Source organism: Nematolebias whitei, chromosome 5 (assembly GCF_014905685.2).
Source record: "Nematolebias whitei isolate Nwh7 chromosome 5, NemWhi1, whole genome shotgun sequence".
In the NCBI taxonomy this organism is placed as follows: Eukaryota; Metazoa; Chordata; class Actinopteri; order Cyprinodontiformes; family Rivulidae; genus Nematolebias; species Nematolebias whitei.
Genome location: NC_056502.1, coordinates 29,945,448 through 29,969,698, shown reverse-complemented (window position 1 = coordinate 29,969,698; position 24,251 = coordinate 29,945,448). Strand labels below are relative to the sequence as shown.

Genomic DNA, 24,251 nt, shown 5'->3' with positions numbered 1-24,251 from the left:
TATATTGCTTAAAAGTATTTATTTATTTATTAATGATTGTGGTGGTAGAAAGACTAATGGCCCAAGCCACCATTGTCCACCCCCTGGCCCCGCCTTTGCGCCTGGTCGTGGATGAAACGTTTCTGTCCACTCTCCAGGATTAGTCATTCTGCGTTGCTCCACCTCTGTTCTTCTCCTCAGTGGAACCCCTATCTTGCACCAAAAACATTAAGGTTTACTTGCAATCCCAGTTTAATTCCAGTCCAAATAAACACCAAGCTCGAAATTTAGACATTTGCTGTTCAAATTCCTCAGCGATGGCAGACATTGGCATGTTGTTTGTAAATTTATGTGTTTTCTTTTCAAAGGAGTTTACCAGAAAAGTACTGGTAAAAGGAAAACATATACAATTTGTATATTGTTAATAATTATAATGAATAAAGTTGAATATGCCCCTGTTTTTGTCTGATGTTACATTGTCAGTGAACACTGGGATGCAGTGCCACCATTATTTAAAACCTTCATACTATTCAACTGCTTTAATGTCTTTTACAAATGATGTATTTTTGCTTTGAATCGTCAACCTCCTAAGACATGTCTGTGCTTAATTTCTGGATGTTTAGGTAGAAGTAGGTTTTAGTTTCATCTGTTCAATAAATTCTTTTCCAGAACAGATTCAGCTGTTTGAGGTGTTTTTGGGCAAAGTCTGATCCAGGCTTTCTAAAGGCTCAGAGCTCATGAATAGTTTGTACCTTGTGATGAATTCACTTTGGTTTTTCTTGTGAAGTTTCCTTTTTATAGAAGACTTGAATAATGATATATGACTACCCCCTGGAGCATATTCTGCTTTTGGCTGGGTGTTGTGGAGGGCTTTTTTTTTCTTCTGTAGCAGATCCTGTTGTCTTTCATAGACACCCAGGCTTTTTTATGTTGCCAACCTCACCAGGGTGTTTTTTATTTCTCAGAATAGACAGAGTTATTTTGGCCTCAACAACAATTTTAGGTTCATCATAGCTTTGAAATGCAAATGCAACTTAAGACCTCTTACTTGTCCAAATGATGAAGAATTAATGGAGGTCCAAACCATGCCTATCAAAAAAAAAAAAAAAAAAAAAAAAAAATAGGTTTAACTATTTGGATCAGCCAAAAGTTGCAATTTCTAAAGTTGTTTACTTCAGTCAAATATTCAAATGGCAGTTAGTGTTTAAGTTTTAGACTAATACTACACATTTAATAGGATAATATACATTTGTTTTATTTATTTATTTGGAAAGGCTATGAACAGTTTTGATCGTACCTGTTCCAGACAGCTTTTTGAACAACCTCAGTTTGGAAAATTACTGATCAGTTTTCATCAGTTTTCATCACATGTATGTGCTAACTGGTAGTCCAATCCCTGTCCATTAGCAAAACTGATTACTGCCATCTTAAAATTATGATTATCTGCTCATAATTATGTCTGAAACAATTAAGATATTCATTTTGTCTTAAATTTTTTGATTAAACTCTTATTTAAAACACCTGAAATATATTTTTAACTAGAACTATCCATCTATCCATTTCTTTCAACCTTTATTTATACAGGTCAAGCTCATTGAGCCTCAAGGACTCATATACAGTTATTTACCATTATCTTTTACCTGATTCTTCCTTTTTGGGTTACGGGGTGTCACTGATGCCCATATCTTACAGTCACTGTGTGAGAGGTGGGGGACACCCTGGACTGGTTTCCAGTCCATCACAGGGACACATAGAGATAAACAACCATTCACTCTCTCACTCACACCTAGGGACAATTAGAGTTACCAGTCAGTCTAACATACATGTTTTTTGTCTGTGGGAGGAAACCGAAGTACCTGGAGAAAACCCACGCATGCAGGGAGAGAACATGCAAACTCCACCCAGAAGGGTGACCTGCTCGCTGAGAGGTGCCAGCTCTACCAGCTGAGCCACCGTGCCACCCAACTAGAACTAAATTTAGTTATGAAGATGTTTTTGTGAATAGAAAGGGATACATTTCATTTGGTCTTTCCCCGTCTTTACACAAATCTGAATGCAGCATACCCCAAAAGATTTCACAGATGAACTGAACAAGATATTGCTGGATTACTGCTGAGTAATAAAAGTATGCAGTGAACAAATTGGTTTGGACACACTGCTATAACGCTTCAGTGGTTGTCTTTAAAACTGACAAACTCTGGTTGGACCAGTAAATAAAGGGATGTTGTTTTCAGCTTTCTTTTCATGCATAAAACAAATCCATTGCAGTTATTTATATTTATTTATTTATTCGTATGTTCTGCTCACAACAAACCCTAAAACAGTTTTTAAGATGGTATTGAAAGCTATTTGTAATTTCTCACTCACAAACCCCGATTCTTCACTGTGTTTGACATAAGATCTTGTTTCCCTCTCTTTTTGTCACTAGCGTTTGGGCATAACGAGTGCCCCGACCCCGGCATACCTTTGAACGGCCGGCGCTTTGGGGACAATTTCCAGTTGGGCAGCTCCATCTCTGTGGTCTGTGAGGAAGGCTTCATCAAGACACAAGGAGCCGACACCATCGCATGCCATCTAGAAGAGGCGAAGGTGATGTGGAGCGGACTCATTCCCAAATGTGAAGGTAAGGTGAAATGGAATGCATGATATTTGAGCAAATGTGGGTTGAAGAAAAGTCAAGAGTTTAAATAGGATAAAAAGAATGGGTTAGATTGGGTTAGAGCAGTGACACTCACATTTTTCAGCATGCGAAATGACCAGTCGAAGTGATCTACTATAAGGCCCCATTTGAGAGTTTTCTTTCTATGCTTACTGGGAGTAATAAACAATAAATGAGCAGGTTTATGCTCTAGTTTCCATGTCTGTCAGGTTGCCAGACAAGACATTATGAACTATAGTGCTGTTGCTTTAAAATTATAGTATTTTGACCTGAACTGTTTTATGTGCTGAGTAAAGCTATTCTAAGATGAGGTGTGTGTTGTGTTTGTTGAACATGTGCACAGAAACAGAGGGGTAATTAAGGCATTTTTAAATTTATCTGGCAACCCTGATGCTGGGCTCAGCCGCATTCATCGCACATGCAGCATCTGCATGACAGTTGTCCAAACTAGTGAATACACTAACGTCTCTTTGGACCCTGGATTTTATTAGTTTTGCTCCTACATGCTGAAAAATGGCGTGTAGCACAAAAACACTCTGCTCTCTTATTATACAGTAACTGTTGTTTGTGCAGAAAAACTTTGGACTGCAGCCTCCTGTAGTGCACACGACTTCACACTTGCGGAACATTTCCCACCTCTGTGGGTAGTTCCCCCAAAAAGCTCCACTCTAGCTATTTACTTTGTACATGGACATAAGTAAATGGATTAAACGGCCATTCAGAATAAAAATGCGTCATGTAAACGCCCCATTCGAATTAATCTTTGTTGATTCAGCTCGATCCGAATTAATTTGTAATCCGAATGAGAGGGGTATTTATGCTGATTCATAATCCTAACGGTGTGCATATAAACAATTAATTTGATCATTTTATTCCAATCGTGGAAAACTGACCTGACTGCACATGTGCGACCTATGTCAACCTCACGTTTTCCGGCCTGGCTAGATGCTAATATGTTGGGGAAGCAAAACTGGTTGGTGAGCGACAACATTTCTACTAGAAACTTTGAAAGAGCTCAAAATGATCTGTATTACCTGTAGCTCAATCAGGGAGCGCAGTAATGTCTCCACCTTCATTAAAACCTGTCGTGGGTCCATTTTGGGTGCTCAGGTTTGTTTACATTCATCACAAAAGTAGAACTTCCTCTTCTTCTGGGTTTTTTAAGGAGAGTTTACCACTCTGCGCATGTCAGTACTTCTACTCTGAACAAAAGCCCGCTGCATGTAACGCTCGTCGTGAACGGATTGTACCCATGTAAATGATACATTTGGATTAGTTTATCTGAATACATTTTAGTCTGATCAAAGAGTTTTGTGCATGTAAACATAGCTGCTGAGACCTGGATTCAGGTCGTTTTCACATCTTATAGTCCGGCATACCCGGTTCAATTGGGGACCAAAATTCGGAACATTTGTTACATTTTAAGCTGGTGCGGTTTTCATTCAAACTGAACGGAGTCAGTTGAACCAACCTGTTCCCCCCCTCACCTATGGTGGCGCTGCACCAAGAACTACCGAAGGAAACAACACCAAAATCTCTGAGGAAGACACTTCTTCTTCTTCTTCTTCTTCTTCTGGAAATAAAAACAAAAATGGAGTGGCGTCAAATTTTAGTGGTTTTAGGATTTCTGTTTTTTCTGTGGAACATGTGCCAAACAAACATTTTTCAGCAATGGTCTCAACAGAGGTTAGAAGATGGGCCTGTGATCGGAAAGTTGCAGGTTCAACTCCCGGTACCATCAACATCAAAATGTGGGTGGAAAAGGTGGAACACCCACACCTGCATCCACTCTCATTCACCCCACTCTGGGCCCCAAAGCAAGGCCCTTAAACCCCACCAGTGGTGGGATGTAACTAAGTACAAATACTTTGTTACTGTACTTAAGTACATTTTTTGTGTATCTGTACTTTACTTAAGTAGAGTTAAATGTGGGTACTTTATACTTTTACTCCACTACATTTTACATCAAGTATCTGTACTTTCTACTACACTACATTTTATATAATGCATTGCATTACAAGTTACATTCATGTTGCGGCTTTTTGATTTGTTTGTTACTTTGAATGTAACTAATGGTGAGAGAGGAGCTGGTCCACTGATTCACTGCAAAGTGGGCAGGTAACGTTAGGCCCACCTTCAAGAAGAGCTGGGCCAATTACATATATTCTAGTATATATGTAACTGAGCTGGGTGCACCCGCAGCACCGCTAACACATACAAAATGTATTCTACCGCAAGAGAGTCATCTAGAAGATATGCACCACCCATGGCCTTATTTAAAGACTGCTCAGTACAACAGGACAGATTCTCTCTCCCAAAAGAGCCAGATTGGACTCAAAAATCTTTGTAAACCAACTTCTTCTGAACTTGAACAAGAAATTCTTGCCTCAATATTAAAATGTGTCAGTTCATGGGATGTTAGGAGACAAGACATGTCTCCAAATGTCTCGACACTCAGGTCCAAGTTTTAAAAATGGTGTCAGGAAGTTAAAATATTGTTCAATATTGATCCATTACAATGTTGAATAGACAGTATTTTAACTAGTGTTGATGACAAACTGAAGTTGAAATATCAGTGGAAATTATCAGAGCCTGTTCCTTTGTTAGTTGTGTCTAATGCTCCTTTTTTCAGGCAGACAACTTTTACTTAAATGTGTTTACTGCAGTTAAAATGACACATTGGTTGTGATTTGTATTAAATAAAAACTTTCAAATGTAAAATCATTCCTCTTTCTTATTTTGATTAATGGCATTTAACTCTGCAGGTCATCCCTGAAATTCTGACGCACAGAATCACAAGTCCAAGTGTGAACTGTGTCGCAGAGTAAACACAATAAAAACATGTATTATCTGCAGCATTGTTCATTAAAATGGAACAACACTATTAATGTATTATAGAAAATATACATATGGTATGCAGACTTAAAGATATGTAGACCATTACATTAGGTAATACATTCAGCAAGTACTTTTACTTTTAATACTTTAAGTATTTCAAAAGCAAGTACTTATTTACTTTTACTTAAGTAAAAATGTTAATGTGGTACTTCTACTTTTACTAGAGTACATTTTTGTCTGTTTATTTGTACTTTTACTTAAGTACAGTGTTTGAGTACTTTCTCCACCACTGAACCCCACCATCTGCTCCCTAAACAGGTCACTCTTGAAAATGAGTTCTCATGGCTCAATGAGACTACCTGTATAAATAAAGTAAATGAAATATGAGCGGAAGATGAGGCAGAAGACCATGGAGAATGTTGTTTTTCACACAAGGTGGCTGACGGCTCCGTATGAGGTAAGAGAAATGCACATTTGGTTTGGTTGTATTTACCCAGAATGCCCTGCACTGTAGTCTACTTCCTGCTTTTGGAGTGGTCTCCAGTCTGCTTGCATTCACACTGCATTCAAACCACACTAGACTTCACTTCAACCGAACCGGGACATAGGTATTTAGGGTGGATTCACACCAGCCCTGTTTAGTCCACTTTAATCAAACTCTAGACTGTTTGCCTACAATGTCCGGTTCGTTTGGGGAGGTGTGAAGGCGCAATCGAACTCTGATGCGGACTTAAAAAGCGAACTCTGGTCCGCCTAAATACCTAGGTCTCAGTTCGGTTAAAGTGAACTCTAGCACGGTTCGAATGCATTGTGAATGCAAAAAGCAGGAAGTGGACTACAACGCAGGGCATTCTGGGTAAATACAACCAAACCAAATGCCTATTTCTCATACCTCATACGGAGCCGTCAGCTGCCTTGTGTAAAAAACAACATTCTCCATGGTCTTCTGCCTCATCTTCCGTTCATGCTGAGTCCATTGTTGAAAAATGTTTGTTTGGTACATGTGACACAGAAAAATCAGAAATCCTAAAACAGCTAAAATTTGACACTACTCCATTTTTGTGTTTATTTCCAGAATAAATAGAAGAGTCTTCTTCAGAGGTTTTAGTGTTGTTTTCTTCAGTAGTTCTTAGTGCAGTGCCACCACAGGTGAGGGCGGGAACAGGTTGGCCCTATTGTCTCTGTTCAGTGTGAATGTGAACCACACCTGTAATGACTGAGGTTGGATCAGAAACACAAGAATCCAGAACGGTTTAAAAGTTTTTTTTTTAAATAAGTAAAGAGCTGCCACTCTTCGCTGGTGTTGGTAGACAAGCAGCTGAAGCTAGATCTTGTAAGTCTCAGTGGGCCGGAGGCACAGCGCTGAACAGCGCTGAGACGTCACCGAGGGGCGGTGTACGTCGGTGGTCTTGGGTGGACGATCCAGAAGCAGAAGTCGTGGGCAGAAACAAGGTCAGCAACATGATCCGATAAAGGCGACAGTACCAAAGAACACGGCAAAACTCGGAGTCCAAAAACAAGCAGATAACGGCAGCAAAAAGGCAAATGAGCAGAGGTACAAAAGGGTAAGACAAAAATCAGAGGTCGAGGGACAGGCAGGAGACTGAACAGGATCAGGACACAAGAGAGAAACGCTGGAAGACTACTCACCAAAGGCTTTCGATATTCTGGCACCAGACTTCTTCTTCTTGTTTTGTTTTTTGGTGGTTGGCAGACCAACGTAAGGTGTATTACCGCCACCTACTGAGCTGGAGTGTGGACAAGAGATTTAAAAAAAAAAAAAACTAATTCTGTGAAATTAATTTAGCAACTCATCTAAATTCTTTCCATTAAATTTGTATTTTTTAAGAAAATACTAATTTTGTTTTTAAACTTTACTGATGTTACTACTAAAAACAAGGCAGCATGGAGGCGCAACTGGTAGAGCTGCTGCCTCTCAGCGAGCAGGTCCTTGGTTCAAACCCCGGTCCAGGGGCCTTTCTGGGTGGAGTTTGCATGTTCTCTCCGTGCATGCATGGGTTTTCTCCGAGTGCTCTGGTTTCCTCCCACAGACCAAAAACATGCATGTTAGACTGATTGGTAACTCTAAATTGTCCCTAGGTGTGAGTGAGAGAGTGAATGGTTGTTTGTCTCGTTTGTCTCTATGTGGCCCTGTGATGGACTTGCGACCCGTCCAGGGTGTACCCCGCCTCTCGCACAATGATTGCTGGACATGGGCACCGGCGACCCCGATGACCCAAAATGGAATAAGCGGGTAAGGATAATGGATGGATGGATGGATGGATGGACTACTAAAAACATCCTTAATTGTAAATTTTATATTCATTTTATTTATTTCTTTTTGGCAAAGCTTTCTTTCTGCGTTATATGCAGGACATTCCATAATGACATGTTGAACAGTTTCAGGAAGATTGCTGGTGCATTTGTCACATAGTCCCGTTGCACGTTTACCAATTATTTTCAGAGATTTATTAAGTCCAGTGTGTCCTATTCTAATTCGAGTAATTATTGATTCTAATTTCCTGTTACTTCCCGTTTTCCTTGTATAACCTACTTTTTCCTGTATGTTATGTAAATGTCTTTCTGTGTCAGTTATGTCCCAGCTCTCCTGCCATATTTTCTTAATATATGCATTTATTATCATTTTACATTCGTCTTTACATAGTGGTATGTCCTAATTAATATTTTTAAAATTTTACTGCCTGTTTTGCTAAATTGTCTGCACCTTCATTACCCTCCACTCCCACATGTGCTGGAACCCAAATAAAGTCTACAAATATCTGCCTCATGTCAAGTGTATATAAAATGTGGTGGATCCTGACAATTATGTCTTTTCTTTTTGAGTTATTTGAATTGATGCTTAATAAATCTGCCATGTTATCTGATGCTATTACATATTTTTTATCATAATGTTTTTCTATCCACTCTAAACCCATAAGTATAGCTAATAATTCTACTGAGTACACTGTCAAACTATCGGTTGTTCTTTTCTTTATCTCTATATTTTGGTTTGGAATGTATATTGCTGCTCCAGTACGTCCTGACTCGGGATCTTTCGAGCCATCTGTAAATATTATAATCTCATTCCTATATTGTTTATTGATTAATTGTTGCACTAATAAATGTTCTGAGGTATGCTTTCCTTTATTTTTAATTAATTGGTGTAAAGATAGATCAACAGAGGGGTTAGTAAATAGCCAATGTGGGATGTTAGGAAGAACAACTGTAGGACATATGTTTATTTCATGTAATCCTACATACTCAGCTTTTATATTCCCTATCCAGCCAAAACTATAGATATCCGTTTTTTGATGCTCCCAACTTTCTTGTAATATTTTATGAATAGGATGAGATTGACTCTGTCCTTTAACAGTAACCCAATATACCAACATTTGTTGTAATCTTCTGAGTCTTAAAGGCATTTCCCCCATTTCTACCTGTAAAGCTGCAATTGGTGACGTTCTAAAAGCTCCACTGCATATTCTGAGTGCTTTTGATTGTTCTATATCAAGAAACTTTACATTTGTTTCTGCTGCTGCCAAATAACTGATGCTGCCACAATCCATTGCTGATGTCATAAGAGATTGATATATATTTAATAAGGATTTCCTAGTTGCTCCCCATTCCCTTCCTGCCAAACAACGTATTATATTATTAACATTTTTACATTTTATTCTAACTTTATCAATATGTTGCTTCCAAGTAAGTTTTGGAAAGATCTTATATCTTTGACCTGTTCAAGGTTTTGATCATATAGTTTTAAAGAAATAGTTTTATGTTTTTTAGAAAAGCAGATAACCTGAGATTTTGTACTTGAAAACTTAAAACCCCATTTATTGGACCATACTTCAACTGGCACCAGACTATGAGGGAGAGAAGCTTTTAAGCACCAGAGCACAGGTGTTTCCCATGAACACTAAGGAGCTGCAGTGAGAGGAGGTGAGACAGACAGAAAGCTGCAGATAGGAAGCAGAGCTGACAGAAACCAAATGAACGTAGAGAAAACTAGAAACCAAGCAGTGAAAAGAGTGTTTTAGCAAAGATTAAAGTGTGCATCGTGACACGCACCAGTTGAAAATGTAAACAAATGTTCCAAATTTTGGTCCCCGATCGGACCGAGTCTACCGGACTATCAGATGTGAAAACGACCTTAGGCGGAGCAGAGTTCGTTTTTTTGGTCCGCATCAGAGTTCGATTGCGCATTCAACAGTAGTGTTGAATAAATAAATAAAAATTAAATATGATGTCTTCATTTTCAACTTTAATAACATGCAATAAGTTTCACATCATCGTTTAAATCGCATAACTTGAATTTCATTATGTCCAGAAAGCTTCATTTATCACAGGTAGCTTCATTACATCTCCCACCACTAACACAAATGCTGTTTATTATTCTTAAATTGATATTATTTAGCACAGTTTGTATGTTATACTCCAGCACCATGCGTGAAATATTCACCTGCCTCATTCAATACATAGTGATACCAGAGCTGGATCTGACTGGCGTCTCTTCCCAACACAGATGTCCGTCACAGCAGCTACATTCTGGCGTTTATTAACTATGAGACCCAAAATATATTCCATCAATCATAGCGCAGAAAGCAGTACGTTTGTCTGCCACTATTGTTGTTGATAGAAAAATGCCTTGAGTCTGTGCGTGCGTGAAATATACATCTGTAGTGTTGGGGGGGGGGGGGACTGGTGTTGTGTTAATGAACAGCTGAACCGAAGAGAGAAAGGTGCGGTTTCACTCAAACTATGCGCCGTGTAAACTGTTGTCTGTAAATGAACGGACAAACTTTTCTGATGCAGTTTCACGTCGTGTAAACGGGGCCTCAGACTGACTGTCCTGTGTCAAGTGACAAATTTCATGGTGAGGATGGATGATAGGCTGACATCTGTTGTTTTTTTTTTTAATGCCATGCAATCTACCTTTGCGATGACCGGTAGATTACAATCAACGTACTGGGCATCCCTGGTTTAGAGCGTGCATCTTACCAAAACAGCACATCACATTTTATTCATCGTGTGTAACTGTAGTACTGTGCTCACTCATCCTGCAGGCTTCCTGCCTTTTGTTTCTTTAATTTGTCTTTCTGTTTTGTCATGGGAGTACAAAAATCCTCTATTGTCTTGAAAGTATTTTTCCTTCTTCTTTGCTCTCAGTGTTTTCCATCATTTAAAACAAATCTATCTTTTCTCCTCCTCCAGCTCCTTGTGGGGGGCACTACTCAGGGCCATCTGGTGTCATTCTCTCCCCGGGGTGGCCAGGCTACTACAAGGACTCCCTGAGTTGTGAGTGGGTCATTGAGGCTGAGCTGGGACGCTCCATCAAGATTAGCTTTGACAGGTCTGTATGACACTACTGGAACAACTCAGCCGTGAAAACAAAGACACACACAAGCTGAGCGCACGCACAGAGGACAACACACACAGACACACAGCTTCACACAAGTATTGTAAGTACTCGTGCACATATACACGTACTTTACAAGTACACAAACACTTTTTTTTTATATAAACTTCAGAATTTTAAAAGAGTCAGTTTAAAGTCTGTCCAGTTGACGTGTTGAAAACTTCCTGTGAAAACGGCACAATTATTATTTTTTATGTTCTCGCTGAAGGCAAAAGTAAAAGTCTGGGTCGACTCGCCCGGAGACTTTATTCCTGTCCCACACAGAACTTCTGAGCTGCTCAAGATAATTTAATCAACATCCATACACGTATCAATAGACTGAGTGTTGCAAACATATTTCATCACCCCAGCTTCAAGGTCAAAATTAAAAAATCAAGGTCAAAGTCAAAGGAAGGTCTTTGTTTGTTTGGACCATAACTTCTGATCTTCTCAAGATGATGTAAAAACAACTTCTTACACTTATGCATCATCCCTAAACGGAGTGTCCCATACATATTTTATCAATCGAGGTCAAGGTCATAAATAAAGTCAACATTAACACAATGTACTTGTTTTGTTTTCTGGCCGATATGTTTAAGATAATTTACAGATTGATGCAAATTTCTACCACCACTAGACAGCATGTTATATAATCTTTTCCTCACCACAGTGTCAAGATCAGAAATCAAGGTCAAATGTTATACAAGGTATTTGCTTTTCCAGGCCATTACTTTTGGTCTGCTCTAGATATTTGAACAAAACGTCATGCACACATGCAGTATCTCTAGACCGAGGGTCTTAAACCCTTTTCAGCCCCTCAGCTTTAAGGTCACAAAACAAAGTCAAAGTTGAAACAAGGTCTTTGCTTCTTCCTCTACAACAGGGGTGTCAAACTCACTTACAAAAGGGGGATAACACTAAAACCTTTTTTAAACTAAAGGCTGATTTCAGAAACTACATTAACTCAAATCAAATACCCAACATCTTTTCTAGGTCACAGGTTCCTCAACAAGAGTTTGATTGGTCTCATTCGATGTTCTCTGTTGTGCTTTCAACATCATAATCAAGGATTACTGAAAAAACATCAAGAAATATAAGTATTTAACGTTTCACATATCATCTTGGGGGCCAGATAAGATGACAACGAGGGCCACATTGAGTTTGACACATATACTCTACAACTTCTTATCTGCTGGATAATTTAAGGAAACTTGATACAAACGTGTACCACTGCTAGAAAGAATGTCATTTTTCATCATTCCATCTTCAAGGTCAAAAATCAAGGTTAAATGTTTGGGGGTAATAAACAAAAAAATGAGCGGGATTACACAAAGACGCTGTGTCAGTCGGATCGCCAGATAAGAATTTACGAAGTTATTAACACAAACAGACCCTGACAAAAGTACAACATACACTAAAGATAAAGGAGAGATAAATAAAAAAACTAATAATTGAGTGAAAAAATAATTAGCCAGTGTTTTATGTTCATCCATCTTCTACCTCTTAGTCATGTTCGGGTCATGGTAGGTCCAGGAGAGAAACCCAGACAAATAATTCTGAATATATTGCTGTATGATAGTTTGTCAGCCTGCGTATAATGTGCCGTATGTTTGACCCTTTTTGCTTTTGATTTGCTAAGGATTTTTCTGTGCTCTTTTTGTTGGTTGTTTATATAAAACTTTATCTCACTAACTAAAACTGATCTTGTGTTTTCCTACACCTACTTAATGCTTTGTGAAAAGGAAATGCACACACTATTAATGATGTGCCACAGCAGAGTTTGCCAATGTGAAGTTGTCGGAAGTGATTTTTTAATTTCAATAATATTGATTAGTTTTGTTGAAACTGTGCTAATGGCAGTCGTTTGATGTAAGAGACCAAAGGCTAGCCTCAGATTCACATCACGTCATATCTCCAAGACGTTCATTCATCTCAGGCTCCTGCAATAATTAACATGATTGCAGTGTGACTCGTCTTCTCATCTTTCTTCACAAATTGTATGTTTCCTCCACTAAACTAGAGCTTTATTTTTGAAAACAAATAATAATCTGTATTTTTTTGTTTTTCCTTTTTAAGATTTCAAACAGAGCTCAGTTATGATTTCCTGGAAGTGCACGACGGCCCGAACCTGCTCTCGCCTCTGATTGGTTCATTTAATGGCACTCAGGTGCCTCAGTTCCTGTTCAGCAGCAGCAACTTCCTGTATCTGCTGTTCACCACTGACAACAGTCGCTCAAATAGTGGCTTCAAGATCTTCTATGAAGGTGAGCGTGCACTGCTGTGTCTGCATGCATCTAAAAATATGTTCTGATGTTAAACATGACAGAAACAACCTTAGGTGAGAATCAAAGCATATTTTGGTTTACGTCATCTAATATTTTACAAGATGTGAATGTTTTTTTTTTAGAATTTAATTAATTTTGAATATATTTTTGTTGAATTTTCTTTTAAAGCCAAAGGATACAAAAATGTTGACTTTTGGGATTTTTTTTTATTATTAATGTGTAGCAAAAGTAAACCTGATGATGCTTTGCATCATCGCAGCAAAAAGCCCATTTCCCTGCAGACATTTTGACTTGAAAGAGTTGGGTGTGTTTCTGCAGCTGCTGGATATTTTGTAAAAAATGTTAACAAGCAGAAGTTACCTTAATAAAATGAGCCTCCCTTCAGACATTTTCTCTGCTGTTCTGAGTTAAAATGCCTGCTAGGAAATTGGCACATACTGTTAATATATTTTTTAACAGATAAAACATCCTTACAACAAACAAAAATAAACAAACAAACAAATAAATGCATACATTTATTTATATGTTATATATATATATATATATATATATATATATATATATATATATATATCTGATATTCTTTGGACATTGTCTAAGTTCATTGTTCAAGTTTATTGTAATTCGCATCACATGTGGTACATAAGGTGAAACGAAACTGTGTACTCAGTGTTCCAGTTACACCCAGAAATTAAGCATTGAGCGTGTACATTATAGCCGAACTGAACCTATGAGAATCGTGCTGCTGTTGTTAGGTGTATTGTTTTGCACTGTTAGTGTTAAGCTTATATCTTAGATCTTTTAATGTCCTGTTTGGTGTTTGTTTAGTGTATATCTAAGTTTATAGCTTAGATCCTTATTTACTGTTTCTTTTTACACTTTATACTTTTGCTGTTGTTGGATGTAACTGGGACCCTGTGTACACAATTTTGTTCCACCTCATGTACCACATGTGGTGTGAATGACAATAAAGAACCTTGAATCCTTGAAATAGCAAAAATATAAAGTATAAAAAGAAACTGTATGTAAGAATCTGATATACACTAAACACTAATAATGTATATACAGCGTAACAACAGCGGCCCTAACATGAGTCTGTAGTGAGCAGATGGGTATGAATGAATACAGCAACATGAGATAATCAGCAGCATGAGATCAGCAGCATGGATAATCAGCAACCCAGATAAGTCACATATCACCAAACAAAGTGTCATTACAGTGATTATCCTGGTTAGAGATTCATGAGTCTAACAGCCTCAGGGTAGAAGCTGTTCCTCAGTCTAGTGGTTCAACACTTAATGCTCCTTAACCTCCTTCCTGAGGGGAGTGGGGCAAAAAGTGTGTGTGCTGGGTGAGTGGGGTCCTTCATGATGCAGGTGGCCCTCTTCCTGTGATGATGGGGAGACTGACCAACAGTCTTCTGTGCAGCCTTCACCACTCTCTGCAAAGCTTTTCTTTCTGCAGCTGTGCAGCCTCCATGCCACATGTTGGTGCTGGAGCACAGGATGCTCTCCACTGCACACCTGTAGAAGGAGGTGAGGACTGAGCTTCCCAGTCCAGCTCATCTCAGCCGCCTGAGGAAGTAGAGTCTCTGATGTCGCTGATGTTTTCAGTCAGTTCAGTAGATTCACTCCAGTCACGGTGATGCTAAACCTTTTCAGATTTCTTCAGATTCTGTTCAGACTTAATGTTCTTTTTGAATTATATCCACAGTCACTTTCATAAAAACAGTTCCTGGAAGTTCCATCCATCCATCCATTATCTTTACCCGTTTATTCCATTTTGGGTCACGGGGGTCGCTGGTGCCCATGTCCAGCAATCACTGTGCGAGGGGCGGGGTACACCCTGGACGGGTCGCAAGTCCATCACAGGGCCACATAGAGACAAACGAGACAAACAATCATTCACACTCTCACTCTCACCTAGAGACAATTTAGAGTTACCAATAAGCCTAACATGCATGTTTTTGGTCTGTGGGAGGAAACCGGAGTACCCGGAGAAAACCCACGCATGCACGGAGAGAACATGCAAACTCCACCCAGAAGGTCCCTGGACCAGGGTTTGAACCAGGGACCTGCTCGCTGAGAGGCAGCAGCTCTACCAGTTGCGCCACCATGCTGCCTGTTCCTGGAAGTTATTTCCTAGTAAATTGTAAACATAAATTGTGTTGTTTGATTTTTACAGTGCCATGGAATTTTAATATTTTAGATTTAACAAACATTCGATTTGTGTGCTTTAAAAAAAACAACAACAAACTATTCACTTTTGCTATTGGATTAATGTTTTTTTTTTTTTTTAGGTCATTTTAGTTTCCAAAACTGCCTTTTTTAAGAAGGGAGAGACACCAGGTTCAGTAGTGTTGTGACTTTTAGTATGTGCTGTTAAAAAGTCTTTAAGCGTTATCAGTAAAGGTGGATTAAAGCTGCTTTAATGTGAGCTATCAGGAAGTTTCTCCTTGTTAAAATAAAAGCATTTTTTTCCCCTAACAAAGCAATTTGGTCAGTGTCTTACTGAAAAGTACATCCTTAATTCCTCCCATTAGAGACTTCATGAACTGTAAATCTCTTTAAGGTACTGTTTACACATTTGTCCAGCCTAATTGCTCGAGATTTAAACTGAGAGCTTTGATTGTGATGGGTTTTCTCTGAACTGATTCATTATAGGCAGCTGCAGAAGTCAGAAATATCTTTTATTGTCCACATTTAAAGTATTTCTCTGATGAACTGTTTACTCTGTTAGCTGTTTTTAGATACAGACGACAGCTTAATGTAGCTTGACACATAGTGCACTTTATTTTGCCAGTCTGCCAAAACTATCGCAGCTGCAAGGTGTGGGATTAATCCGAGAGGCGGTGTGTTTGTCATATCTTCAACTTACCGCATTTATCCACGTGTGTTTTTCTGCCTAATTGAAACAGTTTGCATATTTCCTCTCTGAGTGTTTTCACTTCAGACAGCATTGCTGTGACTCTGTGCAGCAGTGGAGTCATGTTTGTGTCCCCTCTTTTCCATTACATGACGGAGTTGACATCATCTGGTGACTTTGAGCTCCAACAGGAGCTGTGCAGCAGTCGATACTAATTAACCTGCTCACCTGACACTGCCGGGGTTAGAAAACCAGACACTTGTACTAATTAAATGTTACGCAAAAGAAAAACTGAAACTAAAAAGGACTAAGTTGAATAGATTTGTGTGTTTTAGTCACAAAGAAAAAAAACAAGATTTGATCAGGTGAATGTCTTCAGCTCCAAATCCAAACGCCAGATGCATTTCTTACCGCTCTGTTTCAACACGAACCCCAAATGCAAGTACTGACGCTTGCACGACAACATTGACTTGGAGTGCTGTAACTTTCTGTAAAGTCTACGATTAAATATTCCCTGCAGCTCTCAGAGGTGTGTCGTTCCAGACAAGTTTGTATAGTTGCTCGCGAGTGGTAGCCTTTGAAAAATCGAATTGACAAAGATTCTGGACATAGTGTGATCTATTTTCACAATAGTTTGCACTAGCACCATAACTCGTGTCACTCTGATTTGATTCATAAGACAGAGTTGGCCATTATGTCTGTATTACTGACTGAAAGCAGACCACAAGTGCCCTTGTCTTATTATGTTTTGCTCTCAAGTGCATTTCTCTTTTGTTGATGAGGCTATCGAAAAGCAATAACGGTAAGATCACATTAGCTTCCTCCGTTGCTATTTAGGATATATCTAATTGCTGAAATACTTTGGGGAAGCATAACCAACTTCATTCGTAAAACTGGCTGTATTAGAAGAAAATATGAGTGAATTATTCAGTAAATAAACTGAGGCTTGGTACAATGGCATTGCTCTCTTTATGTGGGGGGAACTTTAATTTGGTCAGCTGCAAAAATAACTATCACATTCATTTCAGAAGAAAACATAAAGTACACGTTACAGAGTAACAAACCTGAAGGACTCCTTTGGTATGGAAATAAATGGAGGTCTTTATTTTTCTTTTTCCACCAGATTTCTGCACCCTAGAGTCTTACTAACATCTAGTCCCTTTAGAAAATGTTTTACTCAAAGTTAAAAATGTTTTTGAAGCTTGCTGTTATCAAACAGGAATATTTCATCTGCTGCACGATTCATAAATATATCAGTAATTTTAACACCAACATCGTGTTCGATACCTCCACATATTGTCTACAGGTTGTGTAGAAAAACATTTCCTAAGTGGAGGAGAAAATATATTTTAGAATAAACTTTTTTAGATTGTCCCATATTTATTAAACATGATGCAATGTGATGCAACAGGACTCGGGCTGGTGTAATGTTACATATGTTGGCTGCAACTGTAAATACACCTCAATGTGAACTCAGTTACTCTGATTACAAATAGTGAACAGAATCCTTACCAACAAATCAAAATGCTTTATTTGGGTCGGTCATCTAAAACGCTCACAACTCTGGACAACAACCAGAATGTGACAAAAGGATGCTTGTTTTCCTCAGTGATTTAATATTTGTAAATGTTTGAGATGAAAATTACTGTCTTAAAAGTGTTTTCTTAAAATAATCTACCCACCCCTGACCTGACAACTGCTTACACAACTTCTGCCTCAAATCAGCATATTTTTAGTTGCATCAAAAGCAAACCTACTTGGGAGAAATCCAAATGGCAGGCCTGGAAATCACAGGGAAAAACGAGGGCATCTCCTTCCAGCTGACATTTAAACCAGAAGTACTTTTTATGAAAGGCAGAAGTTGTGTTTGAACTCTTTAAATGAACAGGAGGGGGTGTGTTTGCACAGATTTTACAAGTTCAAACACTCGGTTTATTTTTCCTAATGAACCAGCAGCTCTGTAGCAGAACGTGTAGCATCAAACTTTGATCCAGTTTCTTGTTGGCTTGTTGCTAATCTATGAAAAGATACTGTGTTTGAGCATGAACACCATTGTTTGAAAGCACAATAAGCAACAGCTCTACTGAAGCAGTCAGAACAAGCACACCTTGTAAGAACTTTTGTCACTGGGTTTTGGAAACTCATTTTGAGCATTTGTATTTTCTGTTTTGTGCAAGTAATATAAAGTAATTTCCTTATCCCAGCTGGCAGAGATTTCAAACCCAGAACACAGAGTTTACACAAAGAACTTAAATAAAATGAAGTCATTTATTAAACAAAGATGTGGCAACACATTTTTCAAATACCCAGACAGAACTCAAAGAAAACACCAATAACTGTGACATGGAAACAGGTGAATGGTGATGCTGAGACTGAATAAATACAGCAGGGGTAAATGGAAAGTGGAGGCACCTGGGTGATTACAAAGTGGGGACAGGTGTCAGTGAGACTAAGTGACAACTGGAGATGCTGACAGGGTGAAATGAGAACTGATACAGGGAACTCACAGGCTGAATCAAAACACAAGGGACTTACAAAGAAAACAACCAAAAGGATGAACAGAAGGGACTAAATAACAGAAAAAACACAGACTATGACATTCTTAAAGTCAAAATGGATCAGTGGTCTGGGAATTTATTTTGTTAGATTGTGTAAGACTCAGTGGGAAACCTTCAGGGCCTTCAACATCTTCACAGAAGGCCTAAGAATTGAGCATATACAAAATGTTACATATGCAACTTTAATTCAATATTTATGTTGTATAAAATAAATATATATTTAAATAAAAATAACATATAATTAACAATATATTAGGCAGCACGGTGGCGCAACTGGTAGAGCTGCTGCCTCTCAGCGAGCAGGTCCCTGGTTCAAACCCCGGTCCAGGGACCTTTCTGGGTGGAGTTTGCATGTTCTCTCCGTGCATGCGTGGGTTTTCTCCGGGTACTCCGGTTTCCTCCCACAGACTTAAAACATGCATGTTAGGCTGATTGGTAACTCTAAATTGTCACTAGGTGTGAGTGAGAGAGTGAATGGTTGTTTGTCTCGTTTGTCTCTATGTGTCCCTGTGATGGACTTGCGACCTGTCCAGGGTGTACCCCGCCCCTCGCACAGTGACTGCTGGACATGGGCACCGGCGACCCCCGTGACCCAAAATGCAATAAGCGGGTAAAGATAATGGATGGATGGATAACAATATGTTAATTAATTATATATAATATATATTATTAATTAATATATTATCATTATATAGTTAAAAATAAATATATTTGCAATGTAGTTTCTCTATCTGTCTGTCTATCTGTCTGTCTGTCTGTCAATCTGTCTGTCTGTCTCTCTACTTTCTCTTATTTTCTGTAAACTACTTTGGAGTTTATTAAGATTGTTTTTCTTCTTCTTTTAATTCATGAAAATACAGTCATCCAATCAGATTATTTTACATTTTTGTCTCCAGGCAGAAAGAGAAGGAGCTCTCATTGGTCAGGAGAGAAAGCTGAACTCAGTCAGAGTCTATGCTGGATGAATTTGTTTAATGGCAGGAGAATTAACCAATCAGATTACTGATGTATAGTGGGTGGGACAAAAATGCAGGACACTAAGCCTTCAGGGTTGCCTTGCAGAAGTTTTATTTATTTATTTATTTTTTGACCACGTTAAGACTTGTGATGCGTTCCGCTGCAGCCTGTAAGTTCAAAAATCCACACAGAAATTGTAGTTACTCTAAATAATTAATGTTTAATATCACTTTATGTTGATAACTATTAATATTAAAGTTGTGTTTTTGTTTCATTACATGACAATTGTTCCAGGAACAATAAGCTCTATGGATTATTGTCAAATTTCAGCCTGAATAATTAAATTTGCATGTTGTCATTGTATGTAAGAGACTGTGTGAGCTGCATTGCATGCTGGGCAATGCTGGGACAGTAATAGGTGGACTTTTTCTGGTTCTGTGTTCAGATGTGTTGTCCTTGTGTTTTATGTTTAGTTTTGAGTTGGTGTTTATGTTCAGGTTGTTGTTAGTGACGGTAAATGAAAAGAAACCACAAACCAGGTGATGTACCTGATGGATAACAAGAAGAAAAACACTTCCTGTTCAGAGTTACTGAATTGTGAAACAAAGTAAAGTGATATAAACACAATGTGACCAGTGTCTTTGACATTAACATTTGATAGAATGTTACATTAATATATCCTAAGTGATGTCCTATAGTCACGTTTTGCCATGAGCAAAGCAGCTCGTTGAGATAAGTGTTACTTCAAACATTCTAATAGTAGTATTTTAGATTAAGTTTTTATTATTATTAAAACAGAACTGAACGTTCATGTCTAATGTAAACTGTATGACTGGAAGACCTTCAGTACCGTATTCTAAAAGATACGTATATTTTATAAATGAGCAAAGTCCTACAGAAACTATTATTCTACACATTAGAAAATAAATCGTGTTTTCATAGTCGTGCTCTACTGAATGCACAATTTGTGCACAAAAACAATCACAACTAAATGTTTAGTCATTCTGAAAATAAATTACAAAAATCAGTCTGGAGAATTGCCACTAAACATTTTTGGAACTTCTTAGACATTTTGAACACTTTCTGATAAAACTGTAATAAATCATAAAAATAGAATAAAATCCGACAGCTGCTTCACCTTATCTGAATATTAGTGCTTCTTGTTTTTCTCTAGTGGTCACATTGGACACATATTCCTGCATGGATCCTGGTATCCCGGTGAACGGTGTGCGGTTGAACCATGACCTGTCCATTGGCTCCACGGTGTCCTTCCAGTGCGACCCAGGATACAGACTGAGCCACGACGAGCCTCTGGTTTGTGAAAAGAACCACTTCTGGAGTCATCCCCTGCCTACATGTGATGGTATGAACACATAAAATGTTGCATTCCAGCACAGACGTCTGTCTGAAACACAACTGCATGTTTTCTTCTGGGAAGCTTTGTGGCTCGCCCTCAACAGGATTGACAAAGCAAATAAATATGTGCCTGTATTTTTATTCAAAATGATTTATCTAGTAATTTCACATACGTTTTGTGAGGCAACATGTTTGCTTTTCATTGGTTTTACATTTCCCTTTTTACCTTCAACATATTTTAGATTTTTGTATTCGCTTCATACTCAGAGTTATGTTTCTACATTTTTCTGCTTTGTTTAAAATTTACTGAAGGACAGTTATCGGTGCAAACCATAATGGATGGATTTTATTGCCAACTGCCATGTCAGGAGGCAATTTCCAGTGTTTGTTTGTTTGTTTGTTTACAAAATATCTCACGAACCACTGATTTATTTTTACATCCATGCTAAAAGGCAGACATGTGTTGGTAAAGTCTCTGTATGTACTGACAAAAACTTTCTCTTGTCCCGCCCATAACTTCTGATATGCTCAAAATAATTTAACGAACCTTCATACACAAATGCATCATCATCTGGCAGATTTTGTGAGATGTTTAAAACTCTGACATGCAACATGGGATGTACTGTACTTTCCACTGTACATGTCGCACCAGTCCAAAAATGTCTAATGAAGTGGAAAAAACACAAATACCGTATTTTCCAACGTAAAAGTCGCATCAGTCAACAAAAGCATCATGAAGAGGAAAAAACATATAAGTCACTTCGGTGTACAAATTTCGTTTATTATGCATCATCGCTGACCCCGGGGAAACGTGGGCTGGTGTCGTGCCAAAAATTGATTGACTACCAAAAATCGATCAGTGGCTGCGGGAGCATGCACGGGAGGACTCGCTGTTGTACTTTTTCAAAATTTAACAAGATAACCACCTAAAAACAATTATTTGTTTGCTCAACATTATAGTCGAGCGCCCTCTAATGGCTGAAAATGGTTGTGTTCAATATTTTCCATGTCAGAATGAATTAAATCATCAGAGCTCAGCCAAAAATTGGATTATAAAAATGGGAGGCAAAAACGTTTATTAGTCGTTTCTGTGTATATGTCACAGGACTTGCAAATTTATGCAAAAGCTGTGACTTATATGGCAAAAAATACAGTAGTATGAATTTCTTTAAAGAATGCTAGCTTTAAATTTCGTCATACACTACTAGATTTTGACTAAATGACTAAAAACCCTGCAAGATTGAGCACTGGCTAACTGTCATCATGCATATAATACATTCATTTTATATTTTGAATTTTTGTTTTTTTTCCAGGTGTATGGTGATGTTTTACCAAAAAGCTTGCTGCCTACGGAGCTTCTGAAGTAATCATTTGCCAAGCATGATCATAAACTTTTAATGGCTTTATGTAATGTTGGCTCATTAATAAAATATTTGATATAATTTTTGTTGGTGGGTAAAGATTCAGGCCTGGATGGGTTGTGATTGCTGGAAGGCCCAAGGGTGGAAGCAAAGAGGATAAGAGGGAGCGGTGGGGGGTGCATCTGTGGAGCCTGAGGCGTCCTATCCTCCAAAACATCAGCTGATGTTTAATACTTTGATAACATGTATACACATTTATTGCAGATACTGTAGCAGTTTATAAAGTCCCTCAGCTAAAGAAAAAGCACTCAAAAGCAGGAAAAGAAAAATACAAATCTTGTCCCATTTTATAGGTTTTATATTTGACAAGGAAGAAGGTAAAGATAATGGATGGATGGATGGATGGATGGATGGATGGATGGATGGATGGATGGATGGTCCTAATGTGAAATGACCTAATTCTTTAAATCTAGAAAATGACTTGAGAAAACATTTGCAGGTACAAAAAATATCCAAGTACACCACCTAACCTTCAGACAAATTCAGGCATTCACCTCCTGGTGCTCGTCAGCAGCCAACAAGTCACATTACTGCAGTGACAGGAGCACTGTTCGTTTTGACGGCGTTTCATATCTTCTCATCTTTAACGGCTCCATATGGAGGAGTCACAGCTGGATCATGAACCCAGCCCGGATTAAAAAACAAATATATATATATTTGTCCATTTGGAAGAAAATACTCTAGAGTTATGGTGAACATTCAAATGGTATAATCTTAAAAAAAAAAAAAACACTTGTCAGCTTTATAATTTTGAAGTGGGATTGTGAAATGTGGGTAGACGTAATAGTTTTAAAGTTTTTTTGACAGTTTTTATATGACCTCTGAAAGCCAGATGTATTGTGGTACAGTCTTTGTCCATCCATAAACTTTCTCTTGTTTAGGCCATATCTTCAGATCCTCCCAAGATAATTGAAAACTCTCCATACACGTATACAACACCACTCAACAGAATGTCACATAATATTTTCATCACCCCAGTTCTAAGATTAAGGTCATAAATCAAGGTCAAACTTTATATAAGGTATTTTCCTTGTCCAGGCTATTGCTATAGATTGTTGTATTGCTGTGTAATAGTTTAGTAATGGCTGTATAATGTACTGTAGGCAGTACTCTTGTTTTAGTGTAAGATACCATGAGAGTAAAAAGAGCTGGATGTATAACTGAACTAATGAATGATTTAGTGTCCTGTGGAGAAGGGAGGCTGGTTTAGGGAGAAGGAGAGGAAAGAAACATTATGTTGGCAGAAGTACAGGTGCTCATAAAAATATCAAGAGAGGATGTGATATGCCTCAAATGCATTATTCATTGAAATTGCTCCTTTGTCTTCAAGTGAAGGATTTATTGGTTCATTTTCAGTTTTCTTTTTCTTTTTAGCATCACTTATCATTCGTTATCTTCCTGCTCTATTTAGCATCATGTGGTGGGGATATCCAAGGACCATCTGGGATCATCTTGTCACCAGGCTTCCCAGAGCTGTATCCAAACTCTTTAAATTGTACCTGGACTGTTGAAGTCAACCATGGGAAAGGTAGGAAAACACTTTTTTACAAATATTATAGATCAAAACTTGTTTCTGTCTTGGTCTAGGTCACCTTTATCCCTGATTATTCTTTGTAAAGATATAGTAGAGTGCTGTATGAATGGGTAAATGAGAGCATAGATTGTAATGTAAAGTGCTTTGAGAATCTTAATAAGATAAATAAAGGCTATACAAGTACAGTACCATTTACCTTGAGTTAGAGGCTTTCATTTGAACTATGATGTGTTTTTATACACTTAAAATGTTAAAAAAAGTAAACATTTATAGTTATGTCCTGATGCATGCTCAATAATCCAGGTAGATAGATCATATTCTCTGGACAAATTCTTATTTGTTGAAACATTTCATCTTTAGCACATACTGACTGAAGGAGTCGTTTGGATTGAAGACGAAACGTT

At 38.2% G+C, this 24,251-nt stretch overlaps 1 protein-coding gene across 1 annotated transcript in view; it reads left to right on the top strand.

The window, feature by feature from the left end:
- Nucleotides 1–24,251, top strand: part of LOC119410362 (CUB and sushi domain-containing protein 3) — a 416,314-nt gene that overhangs the window by 145,567 nt on the left and 246,496 nt on the right. The window contains exons 12-16 of the mRNA XM_037677273.1: nucleotides 2,408–2,602; nucleotides 10,688–10,826; nucleotides 12,948–13,135; nucleotides 20,711–20,899; nucleotides 23,725–23,841. Coding sequence (XP_037533201.1) covers nucleotides 2,408–2,602; nucleotides 10,688–10,826; nucleotides 12,948–13,135; nucleotides 20,711–20,899; nucleotides 23,725–23,841 — 828 coding nt within the window. The remainder of the gene's footprint in view (nucleotides 1–2,407; nucleotides 2,603–10,687; nucleotides 10,827–12,947; nucleotides 13,136–20,710; nucleotides 20,900–23,724; nucleotides 23,842–24,251) is intronic.